General features: G+C 40.5%; 1 protein-coding gene across 1 annotated transcript in view; it reads right to left on the bottom strand.

The window, feature by feature from the left end:
* Window positions 1-1,042: 1,042 nt before the first annotated feature.
* CORIN (corin, serine peptidase) overlaps window positions 1,043-21,300 on the bottom strand; it is a 229,131-nt gene continuing 208,873 nt past the window's right edge. The window contains exons 17-22 of the mRNA XM_021701616.1: window positions 20,066-20,182; window positions 17,654-17,703; window positions 17,326-17,500; window positions 3,739-4,010; window positions 2,583-2,716; window positions 1,043-1,225 (exon numbers count right to left, since the gene is read on the bottom strand). Of these exons, the coding sequence (XP_021557291.1) occupies window positions 1,043-1,225; window positions 2,583-2,716; window positions 3,739-4,010; window positions 17,326-17,500; window positions 17,654-17,703; window positions 20,066-20,182 (931 nt within the window). The remainder of the gene's footprint in view (window positions 1,226-2,582; window positions 2,717-3,738; window positions 4,011-17,325; window positions 17,501-17,653; window positions 17,704-20,065; window positions 20,183-21,300) is intronic.

The following is a 21,300-nucleotide window of genomic DNA, read 5'->3' as shown; positions in this document are numbered from 1 at the left end:
AAATGTTTTACTCCACGCAAACTTGAACTATGCTTTGAGAGGCATTTCTGTGATTTTATCATTATGGGCGAACACAGGAAAGTTGGAAAATACTGAATTGGAGGTCGGGTGCAATTTAATTTTTGTTTTCAAAAATTGAATCTCTCCAGGCTAAAGCAAGTCTCCTTTGACAGTTTAATCTCCATTCATTGTCACATAGGCACAACAAAATGTTTCCCACGAATATTACTCTAGCTGTTGAGGTCTCAGTCAGCCAGCTGATACACACTGAACAAATCCCAGCTAGAGGGAAGGTTCTATGGAGACTTTTCTATAAGGTTACATCCTTGATTTAAGTTCAGAACGTGCAGTCTTACACTGTTAAATGCTATTGTTGATGTCTAAAGAGCTTTGTGTTCAATATGTCTTGCCATTTCAGCTACCTAAATGGATGCCACTTGTCTCTTACCTCTGACTATCTTTCATAGGTTTTCAGAATTATGCAGACTTGAGTAACAGTAAATAATTTAAGCAGGTAAACTGTCTTGGCTCTTAATAAATCAAAAGCAAGTCTCCAGTATTAATATTGAAATTTGCCATTCTGCTATTGTGCTTGAGAAACAAAAGCTGGCAAAGAGCCTGGATCTCAATAATAAAAATAGTAACTACGTTTATTGATGCTCCTCTAAACACTTTCCCACAAATGGCCTCTCTGTGACTGGGATAAAGAGAATTCTCTAGAACCTGTTACCCTAGCACCTGCCTTATTCCAGAGCTGATACTTTTGTGCTATGGTCAAGATTAGGCCTGGCAAAAGAACAAAATCTGCTTTGTTTTTTGTTGTTGTTGTTTTTAAAGACTGTCATTAAACTTGAAGTAAGAGAAAACTAAAATTGAAAAAACTGAATAAAATGAGACCAAAACAAACATGAAAATTTGAGGTGCACCGCTGAGCATCCCTGTCCATGAAAAGTGCTTCTGGACGGCTCTCTGCGGGGAGCTCTCCACAGTTGACAGGGCCATTTTCTTTGTAGCTGGCAAAAGTCTCTCATCATCTTTGGAATTAGTTTAGGAGAAAGGTATGGATGTATATTTGTCTTTCAATCCATTCGACGAAGTATGACACATTGCTATAAACTCCGGGCCCCAGGACTTTGGAAAAACAGACAGAGCCCCACGACGTTAAACCAAATAATGTCCACTGTCCTCCAGGCCGCTCGCAAACAAGTGGCCCACCGCTGTCACCCTGTAATGAACAGGAGTGGACATTAGTCACTGGTGGCATCTGTGTTATCCTGGGGGTACAGTGAAGCCAAACCCAGCTTAGCCAACTTCTTGGAAAGTTTAAACAAGGCTTTCATTGCCAACCAGAGGGAGCACGCTTTCCACCACACCGATGGAACTTCCAAATGCACATTTTAGACCCTGATATTTAAAAGAACGGGGGTACCTTGGGAAAGGACTACGTTCCTATTTCCCTGAAATCAGACTTCTCAGCCATTTCCTGTGCTTATCAAAATAGGTCATAATTTTTTAATTTAGTGTATCAGAACGAATTCTCTCGTAACTGTTCTCATTCTTAAACTTTGAGCCATTTTATAAATGTTGAAAGTACCCAAAATGGAACATGCAAAGATTTTTTTTTTCTCCACTCAAACAGTACTTCAGAAAAATACTCCAGAATAACTCTCTATTTTCAAGATTCTTGCTTTGTGAATGATTCTTTAGTAAAAGACACTGGCAACTTGCTGCATTTCCTAACAGTTCTTAGGACTGTTTCAGTTAGTGTATGTGAATGGAAAATAGCACATCAGAATTATTTACAGTAAGGTGACTGCAGCCTCTGTTCTATCTCATTTGTATGGAGATTTTCATTCTTGACATTTCAGCTTAAGTGTTGCAATTCTTGCCCCCACATATGATTAGCAGTGAGACACTATGGCTTTATAAACATCAGTATTGGCTACATCTGAAAAGATCAGAGATTAGGTGTATTCTGTATGGCCTCTGAACACAAAGAGAGGGATCGATACCATAGGAAATAAAGAAGTAAGTATGTGAATTCATGGTGGGAACTCGCACATACTCCTGCCCCGTAAGGACGTCAAACTTGGAATTATATAGATAGATGGTCTTGCCCCCCTGATCATGTTGGAGAAAAATAGTAACTACGTTTATTGATGCTCCTCTAAACACTTTCCCTTGGATTAGCTCATTTAATCCTCATGAGATCCCTATGAGTTGCTAAATACTGTCCATTTTGGAGGTGGCGAGACTGAGGCACAGGTGTGTGCCACGTTCGTAGGCAGAGCTCGTGTTCGACCCACACAGTCTGGCACCACGACTCCAGACAGCGGCTTTCCTTCCTGGCTCCCCAGGCAGGAGACGCGAAAGCTGAAGGCAACCAGAGCGAAGGTCATGGAGAGGAGAAGGGGATCACTTGGGTACCGGAGAAAGTACATATTGTGAATAATTTAACATCGGTTAGTAAGCAATCTCCGAAAAATATTCCCAAAGGGCCGCACGGGAATAATAGTGAGTATACAGGGCCCCAGCGCGGCTGACGCGGCACTGGCTGTCCTCGGTACGCGGCGAGAATTTACCATGCACGAGTCGACGGTGCCGGACTCATAGCCGGCGCACACCATCCGCGCCGTGATGGTCTTCATGTCGAAGTAGGACCGGCACTGCTCCAGGGGAATGATGCGGACCTCTCCCTCTTGCAGCTTAAAAGGCACTGGGGTTTTTAAAAAAAGAAGAAGAAACCAAATATCTAAGAGGGCAGAATGACTCAAAAATGAGGCCAGCCGTATATGAAATGATATCTGTATACCCAGGGAAGCATATTCTTTACTTAAAATGCCATTTCAAAGACAAGGCTTGGGGCGCCTGGGTGGCTCAGTCGTTAAGCGTCTGCCTTCCGCTCAGGTCATGATCCCAGGGTCCTGGGATCAAGTCCCACATCGGGCTCCCTGCTCAGCGGGAAGCCTGCTTCTCCCTCTCCCACTCCCCCTGCTTGTGTTCCTGCTCTCGCTATCTCTCTGTGTCAAATAAATAAAATCTTAAAAAAAAAAAAAAAAGACAAGGCTTGTTTGGCGTCAGAATTTTCAATCAGAAGTGTTGACCGCGATCATCTAGTCCAACTCCTTTATTTTATTAATGAGAAACTGGATCAGTAACTTGATTAGGTAACTCGCCTCGTGCTTCTTCCCTCTTAATACGTGCTTCAACAAGAACAACGGCTACTTCGAGGAAAAGAAAAGTAATCAAGCCTGAGCATTGCCCCAGACGGAGGGTTAGACCAGCATGCCCGGACTTTCAGGCTGTGTTATAGATGTTGACAAGACCAAATCATAACACACGGTGCGTGCAGCTTGACTGCGGGACTGGAACAGCCTAGCCGCTCGAGAGAGGCTCCGAGGGGCTCTGCCTGCAGGTGCGCATCGCTGGTAGAGAAGGTCTGAAGCAGGATGACGGACAGACCTTCCCTTGCAGGGCGGCTCCACAACATGGGGAATGAGGGGCTCACCCGAAGGGAGAATCCAAGGTGTGGAGAAGGAGTTTTGAGGCTGCCGCAGGGTGGCAGGTGGGGGTACTGCGTGTGTGAGAGGAGCGTGACACACACCCCTACTCCTTGCCCTTTGTGGCTACACTTCCGGAAGTGAAACCGGGAAACTGTTACCCAAGCCTGGGAGGTAACACAGTGGTTTTCAGGTACAAACGGAAGGCAAGTGCTCCCTCCCGAGGCTCCTCACTTACTTTTGTTGCCCATGTGCCCCCAGCCTGTGATATAGCAGTACGTGTCGGGTTGCAAGGCCTGCTCTGAGCTGGGCAAGCAGACCGGCCGGACGTAGCTGGTTTCGTTGACGTCTTCGCTCAGCTCCACGATGCTGATGTCGTAGTCGACCACCGCTCGGCTATAGCGCGGGTGCGGGATGATGGTCCTCACGAGGCGCGTCTGCAGGAACGGTGACGGGTGGTCTAGGTTGTTGATGCCAAACACCACTTTCCAGACGGCAGCGTTCTCTCTCCTCAAAGAACAAATTCAAGAGCTGTTGGCGTCTTAAACTCTAAGTTAAATTTTGAAATTTACAAGTAACTTTTAAAATATTTACTTAAAGAATGGCTCTTCCCACGCCCAACGTATTTATGTAAGAGGCATTTCTAAAATGGCCTGAGCAATTCGTAAATAGGTATTCTTGTGGAAAGCGAAGCTCATGCTTCTAGAATGGGGCTATTCTGGTAAATAAAACTTGTTTCGGTTTGAAAGGCAGGCAGGGGGGTTACTTGCTTCATTGAGTGGGAAAAATAATAAAGACATGAAGAAGAGAAGGGAAATTCTGGCACATGGAGAGTCCTGAAAGTTAACTGAGTGAAGTGTTTTTAGGTGGATTGACTAGAATAATCCGAGCAAGTGCTCAAAAACAATGCAGTCTGAGACTGACCACTGGAAGTCATGGGTCACCTTTTTAAGCCTTCGGCTTGAAATTTTCAAAAGGTTCCCCTGAAAACTCGCCATTTCTCTGAGGCACTTGCTCCTTCTTGGAGGAATGTCTTAGCCTTGACTTTTTATTCTCCTTTCTTTTCATATATTTTTAAAGATTTTATTTATTTATTTGTCAGAGAGCGCACACACAAGCAGGGGAAGTGGCAGGCAGAGGGAGAAGCAGACTCCCCACTGAGCAGGAAGCCCGATGTGGGGCTCGAGCCCAGGACCCTCGATCCCAGGACCCTGGGACCATGACCTGAGCCGAAGGCAGACGCTTAACCAACCGAGCCACCAGGTGCCCCTCCTTTCTTCTCCTTTTTCCTCCGGTCTCCTCTTCTTCTCTGCTCTCAAGTCTATGTCCAAGTGACCCAGGGCTCTACTGTCAGTCTTCTTATTCCATACTCATCCCCTTAAAGATTTCATCCAGACCAGGGGTTTTAAATGCCGCCAAATCCTGGTAACTCCCAAACGTGCATCTCCACCCTCCCCACTGGGCTGCAAACTTAAATACCCAATTATCCATTCAACAAACTCATTTATATGTTTAATGATAGCTAAGATTTTTTTAGTGCTTCCCACATCTTTGACTATGTTCTAAGCATTCAGGATTCATTTTACAGATATTTAGTACTTACAACCATGTGACAGAGTTGAATCATCTCTTTCTCTTATCCCAACATCATCTTCATCAGCAGGTCTTCACCACTCCACTTTCAAATATACCCTGAATCTTGTTGTTTCTCTCTCTTCCACAATCTATCTTAATATAAACCACTGTCATGTAGTTGGATGACTGCAGTGGCTTCCCAGCTGGTGGCCCTTCTTCTACTCTTAGCACCCCGAGCCCATATTCCTCACGGCAGCAGAGTAATCTTTTTAAAAACAAAATTAGATTGAATCCATCTCCTCATAATTCTCCAGGGACTTTGAATCACTCTTGAGATACACTGTAGACTCCTCATGGCCTCTGAGATGACCTGCTCCATTCCAACCCCAAGGACTTTCTATTTTTGGATATGCTGAGGACATCCCCAATCCAGAGGCTCTTTCCTTTCTGTTCTCTCAGCTCCCATATGGTTCCCACCTTAACTCCTTCTCTTCTTTGAGGTCTCAGCTCAAACACCACCTCCTCACAGCTTGCCCTCCTTGGCCACCCAGTCTAGGCTTTTTTCTTGTCCCCATCACTCTCTACTCTTGACCCTGCTTTGATGTTCATCTCATTGATATCAATGACATTGGTACATCTGTTTGTCTATTCTCTGCCTTGCACCCAGAATGTAAGTTCCGTGAGACCAGGGCCTTGGTTGGTCTTGTTCACTGCTGCATTCACGGGCCTAGGGATGCAGTGGGTTCTCAACAAGTATTCGTTTAATGGTGGCTCAATGCATGTTGTTTCAAAACATGTACTAATGGCCAAATCCAGCCACCTAGGCAAGGTCTGTTCTCCATCAGTCCCTCCACCTTCTCTTCCATTCCCAGTCCCAGTCCACTCTGGAGGACCAGAGTGGGCTAGGAGCAAAGGAGTGGACGTGTAGAGGACTGCAGTGCTGGTGGGGCTTTCCTAGTGGACGTCACCATATAACGGTGGTAGCGTTAAGTGAGCCATGCCACCACTGTCCCCACTTGGGAGCTTGCCCAACTAGAGTAGGTTGATTTGTCCCACTAAACAGTTGTTTTTCAACCCAGGCTGAAGCTTTTAAATACCGATCTTCTGGGCATCACCCCCTGTCAATTGAAAGTTTTGGGCTGCGGCCTGGGAATCCATATTTTTAGGAGTTCCCTAGAGAGTCTCAGACAAAAACTCACCTATATTCCTTCTTTCCTTGGCATGCTTTTCTTCATTGTGTTCTCATGCATGGCAAAGATTCAAAAGGCTGAGATTTCAGGAGAGTTAGGAAAGAAGTGGCCAAGGTCAGTGTTCAACCTGTTTATGGCATTGCTGGATTCTTGGAGTACACAACTGAAAGACTGCTCTACATGGTCCATGCATTCTATCGTTTTGCCAATGTAAAAAATAATAATTTTAGGACTATATGAACAGGAATTGATGTCATCTTTGAATGTAGATATAAATATAGATATTATCTATAGACATATAGATACATATAGATAGGCATAGATTTATAGCAACTCCTCCATGCCAAACATTGTGCAGGGATTACAACAATCAAGAAAGACATGATTCCCATCCACCCAAACTTTAGAATTGAGTGAAGATGAACAATTAAGAAACAATCATAGTAAAACGCAGGAAGTGCAATCTCATGAGCATTACAAGATAATATTACAGAAGAATTATTTTTCATTAAATAAGCCATCATTCAAAGAACATGTCTTTTCTTTCTTCTTTCTTTCTCTCTCTCTTCCTTCCTTTCTTTCTTTCTTTTCTTTTCTTTTCCTTTCTTTTCTTTTCTTTTCTTTTCTTTCCTTTTCTTTTCTTTCTTTCTTCTTTCTTTCTTTCTTTCTTTCTTTCTTTCTTTCTTTCTTTCTTTCTTTCTTTCTTTCTTTCTTTCTTTCTTTCTTTCTTTCTTTCTTTCTTCCCTCTCTCTCCCTTTTCTCTTTCCCTCCCTTCCTTCTTTCTCTCCCCTACTCCCCTTCACCTTTGCTTCCTCCTTTTTCTCCCTTCCACTTCCTCCCTTTCTTCCCTCCTTCCCTTGTTACTTCCATTTTTTCATCTACAGAAGTAAGTGCATGACCATTTGAGAAATTCAATATTCACTTGAGATTCTATTAAAGGCATCTGAAATCAAGCAACAATTTATTTCAATTTCTGCCTATTTAATAGCTTCTTGACCTGGATTCAGAACTACTAAATTTTGCTTCTAACAAATATTCATCCACTTGCTTAAATCACAAGCAATGTTTCAAACAGTTGAACACAGCAAATTATTTGTAACAAGATGAAATAACAAATTTCAGACTTAATTACTAGATTGTGCTTAATCTAATTCTAACAGTGAAAAATAAAACTGCTAAATGTTAACTTGTATCTAGTAGTTTATTGCTACACAAGCTACTGTCCCTTTGGCATTAACATCTGCCAAAAACAAACCAACCAAAAGAGTACACAGGAAATTCACATAATTTTTGTAATCAGTGAGGATATTGTTCTTTTTCCTTTTTATGAATATGATGGAAAAAATAAAGTCTCTTTTAACGTCTTTTTTTCCAAGTCTGGCAAAAACCAGGAAAAACCACAACCTGTTATTTGAAATGGGCATATAAAGTGAGGGAACTGTGTATCAATGGTATACGGGCATAGTAAACACATGCTGGAAAGAATGAGTCAGAAATAACGGCAGAGACAGCCCCGTATTGGTGGAAGCAAAAAGAGGAAAGAAAATTTAGAGCTACGTGAATGCCACACGAGTCTAATCTCAGTTCATATTACCCCCCATGGAGAAATACATAGGAACAAGCTATGTTCATATGGGCTTTCCAATGAAGAGTTTGAGCGACAAAGAAAAAAAGCCAAGTATACCCACTGAAAGTCTTCAGCATAAGGGGTACTTTTTCAAACTGAGCTGTCAGACCTCAAAACAGCAGCACAGAGAAATGGCACATCCTTAAAGAAGTTTCTGCAGAGACCCCTCATGTTCTGGGAGGGACGAAGCAGGCAGAGAGGAAGTCCAGTGAAAATCCACCAATCACAGTGAAAATGGCCGAGGAAGACGTTAAGAGACCTTTTTCTCCTTTCATTCTAGCTCCAGGTGGCATTTCCTTGTCTGAAATTCACATTTACAGTCTAATTTGCTTCATGCCTATATTACTACTTTAATAATGGATACACTTTACAAAGAACATTGAGATAATATGATTTCAATGTAGAATTCTTCAACCATCAGCTCTAGAGAGAAAGCCCAGCTACATATACATCTTAGATGACATGCAGGAAAACTTATACAAAATTAAAGGCACACCATCCTTGGCCATAAGAACTGGTCAATTTGGTTTACGTATGCCAGCCTGAACCCCAGTTTAGACACAAAAATGCCACATTTTTATTTATTTTAGCTAGCCAGGTTTAGAGATGTTCTATCTTCATCTTTTCTTAAGAGCATAAAATTTCCCTTTCTTTCATCCTTTCTGGTTTTGCTTTAATATATTTAACATCATTTTAAGAAAAAAAATTAATATTTATAATTAATACCTGTGATAGAAACCACCCTATTTTACAAGTCTTACTCCAGAAATAGCACAGCTAAGTAGTGATTTGGAGGTAGTTGAAGGTGACCAAATTTGCACTAAGAAATATCACATAATGGCATCATTGCTGTTCTACAAATCTCACGACCCACTTGCTTTTACTTATTTATTTATTTATTTATTTATTTATTTATTTATTTAATACATAGAGCATGAGCAGGGGGAGCAGCAGGCAAAGGGAGAGGGAGAAGCGACTCCCCGCTGAGCAGGGAGCCCTATGCGGGGCTCAACCCCGGGACCCTGGGATCATGACTTGAGCTGAAGGCAGACGCTTAACTGACTGAGCCACCCAGGCATCCCAAAATGAGGGATTTTAAACTTATTTTAAATATACTACTGGATTTCCCAACCCTCTTACTTTTAATATTGTGTTCTGCCCTTGGTATTCGTAAAGGATTCTCTTCAACACACCCGGGGAACAGACTTTAGAATGGGGTGATCACAGAGTGAATATGTGAAGGGACCAGATGGAAGTCATAGCAGAGTGTGTCAAATCACAGGCTCTGCCCATCTGGAGGGTCATCCACTTCTCCAATCCTGCTTATTGCTGTCATGTTGGAATGCCAGGTAGGACCTGACCTTTTGAATGTTCAAGGGAAGCTAGAGTTCTGGATTCCTTTTAAGGTATCCACAGTTTTAAATGTTGCCCCCCCCCCCAAAAAAAGGCAATACAATAAGCAAAATAAATCAGCAGTCTGGATTTACAGTAGTATAAGAGCTCTACTTCATAGCTTTCCTAGTATTTCTATACACATTATTTCAAGTGGTCTTGCCAACTGTGAGATGTAACAAGAATTCTTATTCCATTTCATAGAAGAGAAAGCAGTGACTCACAGCAGATGAATGACTCATCTAAAGTCACAGAGGTAGTAAATGATGGTAACAGAATGCTGGTCCCTTAAACCCCTAGACCACACCTTTTCTACTAAACTTCTCTGGAACAAAAAGAAAGGTCCACAGGCATCTACATCGGAAAAGGGTACTGGCCACAGAAAAGCATGTCACACAGTGGACTCACTGGTGAGTGACAGGATGGCAGATAGCAGGAAGAGATCTCTTTCCTGAACATATCTCCCAGACATGATGGGGAGCTAGCCACCAGTGATGAAATTACAGAAAGTGAACAATCCTGTTATCCCAGGATCCAAAAAAGCAAGAGAAGAGGATAGTCACATACATATCCTAGAAATTCAAGTATCAGATTTCAGAACGTTTGGGGAAAAAAAAGGCAGACATGATATTGTATCCAGGGACTCTTCAAGTACAGATCAAGAGAGATGAAAGAAATAAAATGCCAAATTCTGATGCTACCATCACAAGTGACTGCAATAAGAAAATGAAGAATCAGCTAAAGAGTAAATGAGACTGCATCAGGATCCCAGAGCTTCACAACTGGGAACTTTATCACAAAAGAGAGGCATGAAAGTGTAGCAATTACTGGAAATTCTTAATCATAGACTGAACAGGGATTTGTTTAAAAAGGAGAAATGTAGGAAACATAAAAATGGCTTCTCTGCAAAATAATGTGCAAGGACAAGGAAAGGGGAAAATTTCTGTCTGTGGCAAATAATATTAGCAAAGAACTAAGACAAAACAGAACTGTTTGGAGTTTCCTTTGCTTCCAATTTCTCTATTCAAAGAGGATGTTCTTCAGACAATATGCATAAGATTCATCTTCCATTTGATAAAACATACAGGTGCTTAGTACATGACAATGTTGACCTGATGTGTGGTCTAAGATTTGGGAGGACTCAGTCAGACACCATTGACATTCAGTAGATGAATTAACATTTCTAGTTCCAGACAAATTATAGTCCTAACTACTAAAAGAACTGCACGTATGATTACTAAGAAACATCTAGAAGGACCTGATTAGTCAGTGAGCAAATATTTATTGAGTGGCTGCTATATATGCCATGCTAAAAGAAATGAAAACACAAGGGTGAGGAAGACAGTTCATGCCCTCACAGAGCTTTTATTCTACTGCACTAAGGAATATATAAAGAAATAAGATCATCCTGGGCACTTAGAAGTGACAAAATAGGGTTATATGATAGATGACTGAGAGGGGCGATTTCACTGTAGCCAAGATGGTTAGGGAAGGTCTTTGACAAAGTCGTACTTAAATAGACTTTAATGACCAGAAGGAGGTAGTTTTGTGACTCTAACTGTAAAAGCAGCAAATTCAAATGTCCTGAGGTAAAAATGAGCTTGGAGGATCTCAGGCACACAAGAAAGGCTAGATGTCTGCAGCCCAGTGAACCATGGGAGAGTAGAGGGTGATGCAGTCCAAGAGCTAGGACTAGATCTTGAAAGGCCATGATGAGAAGATTTTATTCTTGTTACAGTGGGAAGGGTTTAAGGCAGGGGGAGTGACATGGTCTGATTTACATTTTAGAAAGATAACTATCTCACTGTGTGGATAATAGACAATAAGGGGACAAGCGAGCAGTCAAAAAGACCAGATAGGAAACTGTTTTAACAGTTGTTATGGATTGATTATGTTTCCCCCACCCGCAATTCATATGTTGAAGTCCTAACCCCTGGTACATCAGAATATGATCTTTTTGGAGATAAGGTCTTTACAAAGGTAATCGAGTTAAAATGAGGTCATTAGGATGGGCCCTAAGATGGCTGGTGTCGTTATAAAAAGGGGAAATTTGGAGATAGGGATGCACACCAAGAGAACACTATGTGAAGATGAAGGCAGAGATTTGTGTGATGCTTCTACAAACCAAGGAATGCCGGAGATTGCCAGCAACCACCAGAATCTAGGTGAGAGGCATTCTCTCATAGCCTTCAGAAGGAACCAACCCTTCCCACACCTTGATCTTGGACTTCTAGCTTCCAAAACTGTAAGATAATAAAATTCTGTTGTTCAAGCCACCCAGTTTATGGTATTTTGTTATGGCAGCCCTAGGAAACCAATATAATAGTGAAGACCTGGTATGATGATGGCTTAGACTAGCATTATAGCATGAAGATGGTGAGAGGTGGTTGGGTTAGAGATAATTTGGAAATTATCTACAGAAATTATCACTGAGTAAATGTGAGAGGAATTAAGGATGATTCCTAGGTTTGATGAACCAATGGATAATGATTTTTACTGAGATGGGGAAAGCTTGTGAGGCACACAATTATTTAATCAGTGGGAGAGGGTAAGGAACCAAGTTTGCTTTGGCAATTAAAGTAGGATGTTTATTACACATTCAAATGGACATCTCATCTAAGCAGTTAAATATACATGTTTAAAGTCGGTGGGTAAGGGTGGTGATTGGGAAAAATCTGGGCTGGAGATATAAGTTTGGAAGTCATGAATAAATGTATGATATTCATATTTCAAATATATCCATAATGATATTCATATCAATACTTGATATTCATATTTCAAATATGTACATGTATTTGCAACCATATTATTAGATGACTGTAGACAGATAAGAAAGCCAAGAATTGGGTCCTTGTCTTACCTCAGGATGCTATAACAAATTACCATAGACTGAGTGACTAGAATAACATACACTTATGCATTAAAGCATTCAGTGGCCTAAAAAAGGAAGAGATGGGAAAAGAGAAAGAAATGGGTAGGTTGGTGAAATAAGAGGAAAACAAGACTATTTTAGTTTTTCTAAGATAAAGTGAAGAAAGTATTTCAAGAAAGATGTAGTGATGAAATACTAGAGAGGGTTTCAATAAACTGGAAACTGAAAAGTCACCATTGGATATGGCAAGATGGAAGTCATCAAAGACTTGGCCATATCTGTGCTATACCTGTGATGACTTTGATGAGAGCTCAACCAAAATCGGTTGAGGAGAAGATGGGAAGTGGAAAAGGGGGGCCAATGACTGCGTGAAAGTCTGTCAGGAGTTTTAGTGTGAATTCCAGCCAGAACGAGCAATAGTTGATGAGAGATGGAAAATCAAGAGAAGGGGACTTAAGTTAGTGATATCAAGGCATGTTTGTTGAAGAGAATGATCCAGCAAAAAGGAGAAATTAATGATGCAAAATAGAAATGATTTTAAAAATGAAGTCTTTAAAAAGATGGAGGATATGATTATCTTAAATGGAAACAGAGACACATCTTCCACCCTAAGTCAAGGGAAAGAAGGGGATATGGCCACATTTACAGGTAATTTGTTGAGATTAAGGGTAAGACAAGGTGAAATACATGATGGTGTCTCTTTTCTCCATGAAGTATGAGGTGAGACCAATGGAGGATGAGAGGATTTGGGGAGAGAGGAGATGTCAGATAGTTGTCTCTAAGGGTAGAAAAGTGACTCTGCTGTGGAGGTATATTGGAAGTGTCCTATATTGTTAGACGCTCATTCGAGATTCACGATCATACATTTTATGTGCGCTGTTAGCTGTCAGGGTGTGTGATATTCTTCAGCAATTGTTAGCTGTTCAGGTGCAGATGCAGAGGACACGGTAGGTAGTTGCATGACTAGAAGAAACACATAAGTCACTACAAAGCTTAAAAGGGGAGGAGTTCCCAGTTTCTGTGAGCCCCAGAAACTATGAGGTTTGGCGCATATTTTAAGCCAACTTCTGGCCACATGCTAAACCCAGATATTTTCCACTGGAGAGAGGAGGATGAGAGAGAATATCTCCATAGGAGGCAGCGCAGTGGCAAGCGTGGAGTCAGGTCATTGTCACCAAGGACTTTTTAAAACCACATTTGCTTACTGTCCAGTGCTGCTGGAAAATAGCACCCCAGGGGAGGTATGGATCCAAAATGGAGAATTTCTGCTTTAGCGGACACTATTACTGACGGGAATGGATCAAATCGCTTAAGTTGATAGAACGGAAAAACACATTGTGAATTACCAGCACAGTTCATAAGCACCTAGAGATAAAGAGGGAATCATGAGGACACATCATGATTTAACTTTTAATAAAAAACAGACTAAGCCTCTCACTTCCTTTTCTGAGTGCACTAACAGACTGCTAGACCAGGACAGCTGGGCAAGCACAGTGATTTTGTTTTGTGGAGAATGAGAGAGGGAGCTGTCCAGAAGAACTGATGTGATGAGCTTGGAGCACAAGGTTAACTGAGAAGAGAAGGAGCACGAGGAGATGTGGGACTGAAATCACTGGGGGACACATGCAGACCAGCAACTGCAGTCCTGTTGGAGAGAAGAGCTGATTGGGAGAAATCACGGCGTGGGTGACATGGCGGGGTTAAGGGTTATGTTCATATAGGGAGGTGATCATTTTTCACGTGCATTTCCTGGAGAGGAATTAGATGCTTCTGACAATGACTACTTGTGGGCCAGCCTAGGAAGTTCAGCCTTAAGACTTTCAGAGGCGGAAGAAGGCAGAAAATTGCTTGTTAAATTACCCCTGAAAGCCAGTCTTTCTTTCTCACAAGTGTTAAAGTTGAGTTGTGATTAGGGCATATGGGACTTGATCTGATCAGCTTAGTATTTCATATGTTTTTAATTTTCATTTGGGATTTTTAAATACTTCTCCATAAAAGAGCAAAACAAACTTGTCCTTTTTTTTTTTTTTTAAACCAATATAATTAAAAGAGACAAGCTTGAGAAGACCTACAGATGGGTCACGCTGGGCCTTGCCAAAGTATGGAATCACAATATGAAGTGAATCCCATTAATTGCAGCAGTTGATGGCTTCAGCAGAGAATAAGGCTTACAATTAGAAGTTCTCAAAGCTTGCAGGCCACTGGAGAGATTGTAACATGGAATCCATTATTAGCACACATTCAAGCAAAGGCTTATTTGATGTTGGGCAATTTCTAGCTTTTTATGGACAGGCCAGGTCCCTCTCGACAGTCCTGTTTAGTTAGTGTTCCATGAAATTTCACCAAGACCTTTGATATAATATCCATTTCCTTAATTGTAAACACATATTTCTTCTCTACTGCAAGGTTTCTTGTTAACTTTACAGAGCTATCAGTGAAAGAGGAAGCTTGGATACCACATACGGAAATGACAGAAGTGGCTTGACACATAAAGAATATTATTCCCTTAAAGAACTGCTGGATTTATTTAGGTAATCCTAAATTAGGTGTTTTGATGAATGCACTCTTGATCGTGTCATCTCTGCTTATCACGGAGTTATCAATCAGAACTGGAAAAGACATCTGGAAACATCTGGCCCCTTCCAAAGCAATAACACTGTCATGTATTTCCCGACACACTACACAGACTCTCCCAATCATTTTTGATCTTTACACATTAAAACTTCTCAAGAGGAGGTTCTGGTTTAATTTTTTATATTTTATTTTCCCAAAAAGAACAATCAACTGGATATACACATTTCCATTTTATAATCACTTATTGCATTATATTCTAATTACTTGTTTAAATGTCTGCCTCCTTACTAGGTTAGCACTCCAAGGAAGGAAACATGTATTCATCTCTGGAACCCCCATGGAGAGCTAAGTATACATGCTGGGACTCCAGCCTATAGAAACAAGAGGACAAGGAGGTGAGTAGCTTTGTTTGAGAAGATGTATTGCAGTATTATTAAGATGGCAGCAAATTGGAACTAACCTGAATGTCCATTATCTGGGGAGTAATATAAAAAGTTATGGTAAATGTAGATAAGGGAATATCATTTAATTTTGAAAAAGAGCTAGAGCTACATCCATTGACCTAGAGGGAGGTCCATAATATATTGTTGTATGAGAAAAACAACTTAACAAACAGAAGCACAGATTGTGATTCCAAGTTGTAAAAGCAAACAGTAGCACCCTGTGAAAAATGTGTTTATAGGTGAGAAAGAACATTGGCTAGGCTGTAACAGGGGTTACTGTGATGATGATGAGAAAGTAGAGTATGGAAGAAGATAAAAATACTGCCAGCAAAGTGCAAAAGTACTCATGCCGTAATGCAAAGGGGAAAGGTAGAATGCGTATTTTTGGCAGTAATTTTTTAAAAGAAAAGCTGACCTTTACTGAGAGTTCACTGATCAGCGTCAGGCATGGTTCCCGAGGCTTTGCACAAGACTATTTTACTTACTGCCCGCACCAACCCTGTGCAGTAGGGACTGTTATTTCCCTCATGTCACAAGTGAAGAAACTGTGGGCCAGAGAAGTTAATGAATTGACCCGTGGTGACACAGTAAGTGGCAAAGCTAAAAATAAAACAATAGGCAAAAAAAAAAAAAAGAAAGAAATTGCATTTTTTTTCTAGAACTTAACCTGATCAAATGAAAACAATTTAGTTAGGTGATAGAACTATGAATTATTTCGTTTTGAATTTTTGCTATTATTTAATATTTAATTTTACTTTAAATAAAGTAAAATTATTTTTAAAAAATAGGGAGAAAAAGTGGTATGGTGGTTTTTAAAACCTGTCCTCAAATCCTCCTCCTACTGAGAGTAGAGTTCTTTGTTTCTTTGCTTTGGATCTGGGTGGGGCTTGTGAGGGCTCTGACCAATCACACAGAAGAGGCACCATGTATGTCTTTGGAGGCTAGGTCTCCCTTTTGGAGAAGCTGGTTCTGGGGGGTGCCAGCCACCAGGATGTACTAAGGCCCCAGCCAACAGGCAGCACTGACTGCCTGACTTCCGATGGTTCCAGCCCTCAGCCTTAGAATCTTCCAGCTGAGGCCCCAGACATGGCTGATCAGAGACAAACTGCACCAGCTATGTCATGTCCAAATGTCTGACCCCCAGAATCTTGTGTGAACATACTAAATGTTTGGGATTTTTTTTGTGTGTTTGTTATTGTAACTGTTGGGCTTGGGGTTCTTTTGCTCCTAAAATACACAACAGAGGGTTGGAACGGGAGAGGACCTTCTACAGTGATGGTTGTCAATTTAGGGTAGATTTGCCCTTTGTCTTATTTTTCTGCTCCCTTTAGGCATATTGTAAATGATTAATTTTATATGCCAATGTGGCTGTGCCATGGCGCCCAAATATTTGGTCAAACATTATTCTAGATGCTTCTGTGAAGGTGTTTTTTGGGCTAGATTAACATTTAAATTGGTGGATTTTGAATAAAGCAGATTACCCTCCATAATATGATTATCCTCATCCCATATATTGGAGACCTGAAGAGAACAAAGACTAACCTCTCCTGAGCAAGAAGAAATTCTGCCAGCACATTGCCTTTGGACTCCAACTGCAACTCTCCCTGAGTCTCCAGGCTGCTGATCTACACCATTAGATTTTGGACTCAGCAGCCACCCCCACAATCATGTGAGACCATTTCTTAAAATAAATTCAGCCCTCCTCTCTCATTGGTCTCTCATTCTCTGGAGAACCCTTATACACATATTGTGGTACCTTTAACTCTCCTTCTCAAAGTCCTCACTAGTCCCTCCACTATCCTCACCTTCCTGTAGTATACATCAATCCTCTTTGTTGAACCTCAGGTGTATTCGATGTATTTAAGAGGGCTAGCAAAGAGACTAATGCTAGCTGGACAGTCAACCTCCTAAACTTCTTCCTCTTCCTCCCTCTTTAGGGAAAAATTCATAAGCAATATACATCCATTTCCAATAAATGATTAGCACCTACATAGGATGACAACATCAAGAGTAAAAAAACTTAAGCAGATGAAGTAGATCAACTGTGGCTTTCGCACTGAAGTGGCTTCACAGAATGACATACGCCACTAACAATGCCCAAGGGACAAAATGATCAAAGCCAGGCAAAGCCAAAGGACAAAGTGCAGCTTACCCCTCGAAGCAGTGGGCAACTGTCAGGACCCACTTCTTGGCAATGAGGACACAGCCACAAATGTGTCCACTGGGTTCACTCTGCAGGGAACACTGCCATGGCCACCTTCCAGGGCGACTCGTCCGACCCCCAAGGATCCTCTTGTTCATTCGGGCAGCAGGGCGACGCCCACAGTCTACCGAGGAGCAGGAAAGACAACGTGTGATTCACCGCTAAACCCAGCGAGATACTTGGGTCTTTGCTGTTAAGTGCAAAGTCCTGTTCTTCCCCTGAGCCAACCCAGTTAAATTAAGATCATATTCCATTGCCACACCACTAATGCTCTCACCTTGTTTAGTACACAGAAGAGAAATCTTACTTCTGCTATGACAAGCCTGCCTAGATTTGGAAACATAAAATGGCATAATGTTAAGTTACATATTTATCACTCACTTCAAACACTTCACCAGTGAAAAGCAAGACATAGGTTCAACCATTCCCAGAGGTCACATTCTTTGAGTAACAGAAATTTGTGCAGAAATTCTTGAGGCAGGGCTGTTGTCAAATATCACCTTGGAAATAAGGGTATATGGAGGACGTGTACCTTTTTTTTTTTTAAGCTTCTTTAATATCATCATAACATAATCTCACATGGGTGGGAAAAGAAACTACTGTTAGCAAAGTTTCCCACATCATCTTGGCTGTGGCACCACCCAGAATATTGACTCAAACCATGATTTTCAAAGTAGGCAGAGGAAGGCAAGGGAACTGGGCTACTTCTTAGAATCTTTGGTGAGGAAGGAGCATGTCAGATTTTTATGTGGATGTCCAAAAGAAGTTGCAAATAGTTTGAGAGAAATAAAGTATCACTTCAAAAAGTTAGAGAACAGATAAAGGAATTAAATTTTTTAGACTGGAAAAAAATTTTGACGAGACCTGTGATATTAAAATGTGGATCTATGATTGGCTGACAGGAAGAAGGGGGGTTAAATTTATTCCAGTATCTCTAGGTGGTGGGATCAGAACCAGTCAGTAGAACTTAACAGGAAGTAAGTTCAGGAAAGAAAGACCTTTCTAAAAATCATAGTTAACCTTTAAAGGTGAGAACATGGGCCATGTTTTAACATCTATCAATGTGGCTGCACAAGAGAACTCACTTTAGGGTACATTAAATTTCAATCACGAAGTTCTCTTCCAACCATGAAGCATTTATTCATAGTATAAATTAAAAAACAAAAGACACTTTGGGACTGTCAAAAATACTGTGATGTGCTTAGAATCATAGATTTCTCAGAAAAAAAAAATCCCTAAATATGTCATGTCCACTTTCCTTTTTGAGGATTTATTGTGCTTTCATTTCTTGTTAAATCTGCATGGGGGCATGCATAATTATTTGTATCAATAAATTATATAATACAGAAAAACATTCCTGCTTTTTGCCTTCCCACAACCTAAAGTCCTGTCTCCTCCTTACTCTCTATCTTGTTATCCTTAATTTCTTTGTAGTATTTCCAAATATCTGAAATTCCTTTTGTTTACTGGCTTATAGTCTCTCTGTCCACCTATATAGCATATTCTTTGGAATGAGGGCCCTTGTTCCCCTCACTCACTCCTACATCTCCTCACAACCTGGCACTGAACCTGCCAGAGAAGAGATACTCAATAATCAGTTGTTAATTAGTTAGATCCCAAAATCACAACTTGTAGAAATAGGAAAAAACAGCAAAGACTATCTGTAATAAAAATAAAATAAATTTTATTTTATAGGAAATTGTGGTTATATAAGATCACAAATCTAGTTAGTAAGCCAGAAGTAGAACCAGTTCTACCAACTCCCAATTTACAATTGAATGTATGTATGTATGTACATATGTGTGTATGTATTAAACCTGAAGGGGCTTTTCTGTCATTTGCAATTCGGGGGGAAAAATCACTCTGTTGAAAGATTCAGGTCATTGTTTTGAAGGAAGTCCTTCAGAAATTTGGCTGCAGAGTTCGGTCTATGGGGAAATTTTCAAGACATTCTAAAGAGAAATGGCCTACCTTTCGATTTCTTTGAAATTCTTAAGTGGTTTCTCTAGCACTTATTAAAAGCTTTGGAGTCAGATTAACTTGGTTTGAGTTGAGAGGCCACTGTGGGCTGTGAGTTTTGATCAAGTTATTTAAATATTCTGTAGCTATGACCCTATAATGTAATAGCCACTAAATAAGTGTTAATTCCTTCGATTTCCTCCATATCCCCATATCCCCAGCCATAGACAAGGGAGACAGCCTTGTTCAAGATGGCATGATTTTTTAGGGAAAAATTTCAGAAGTATTCTTTCAAGGCTACTTGATTATAATTTCATTTTGTGTCAATTTTTTTCCTCAGACTGTCCAAGTTTGATCAGTTCTCATTACTTCAATTCCCTGTTAACTAGTTATATGTAGAATCTGTACAAACTGCAGATATGAGAATTTACTTTGAATAGGATATGAAAAAAACTCCAAAATTAGAACCTAAGTTCCTCTTCCTTCCCCATGATAGTTGCTGTAATCATCATTAAAGAAACATGTAATTAGCAAGCGAAAAAATAATCTATGTCTAGAAAGAAGAGATAAGGCCAAACAGTGTTGAAATATAAAGGCCAATCACCATTCTATGGATATTCTTTATTGACGTGATAAATTTGGATTATCTTAAATTAGAAGGAGAAGGTCCCTGATGATAGACTCTTGCTCCATAATCCACTCTACACAGCTCTTGTGCAAGCGGTCTTACCCTTTTACCAACAGTTCATGCAAAGTAGTCCCGTTGAGGCTCTCCCAGCTGGAGTGTAATGTCAACCACAGCTGGTCTTGCTCCTGTTCCTGTACCAATTCGGTCACAGATGGTTCTCTAATATAAGGACAAGTAACAATGATATATTCAAAGCACAATGATCTTTGACCAGACAGTATCATTCCTTAGCACTCACTGTCTTTCAAAAAGAAGCATTACATTATGTCAATATTTCAAGAGGGGGATTTGTATTAGAAATTTGGCATGGAATATGATCAGCAAGAGAGGATCTAAAGCAATAAAGATCCAAATGTTATAGCAATTTTATTTTATTTTTTTTAAAGATTTTATTTATTTATTTGAGAGAGAGAGAATGAGAGACAGAGAGCACGAGAAGGAAGAGGGCAGAGGGAGAAGCAGACCCCCTGCTGAGCAGGGAGCCCGATGCGGGACTCGATCCTGGGACTCCAGGATCATGACCTGAGCCGAAGGCAGTCGCTTAACCAACTGAGCCACCCAGGCGCCCTGTTATAGCAATTTTAATCATTCTCTCCACTGACACACATTTGAACTTTGTGAGGTATTAGAATTCTAATGTATATGATGTAAAAGTTCCAATACCTAAAAAACAAGAGCAACTTTGGGCAGGGATCACAAAAAGTAAAAGAATTTATCTGCCCAGGATTTTTTTTCCCTCCTCTTTTCTTACCCAATGTAATCCTGCAGTGCAGCAATACCTTAAAATAAATAAAATAAAATAAAGTAAATAAAGTAAAAAATAAAGAAGTAAGTAAAGTAAATTGATGGCCACTTAGTGTCTATTTGGGCAGTATAAAATTATAATGATGTTTTTCAACATACTGCAAAATCCTCGAGAACTAAAAATTAGGAAAAACTCTGGAAAATAAAGATGGGAGTTAACATTATTTTGCTCTTTACCTATATTCTTACTCAACTTCTACCAATACTTTTCTGTGAATGTCTCATTCATTCAAATAAATACGGTTACCCTGTATCCAAGATTTAAAACCTTAGGTTTCAAAAGTATTCAGGTTTTGTGTAAAATATTCTATTCTAAATGAAATAATTGGTTCTTTTAGGCAATCCATATTTGCAGAAAACTGTTGGGACTTTCATCACCTAATGCCCAAGGGTAGAAAATGTGGAGGAATTAATTTAGATAGGAAGGAAGAGGGCTGCCTCCGGACCTGGAAGGAAAGTGGTACTTTGCTGAA

Source organism: Neomonachus schauinslandi, chromosome 2 (assembly GCF_002201575.2).
Source record: "Neomonachus schauinslandi chromosome 2, ASM220157v2, whole genome shotgun sequence".
Classification (NCBI taxonomy): Eukaryota; Metazoa; Chordata; class Mammalia; order Carnivora; family Phocidae; genus Neomonachus; species Neomonachus schauinslandi.
This window is presented reverse-complemented; position numbering and strand designations above follow the sequence as displayed.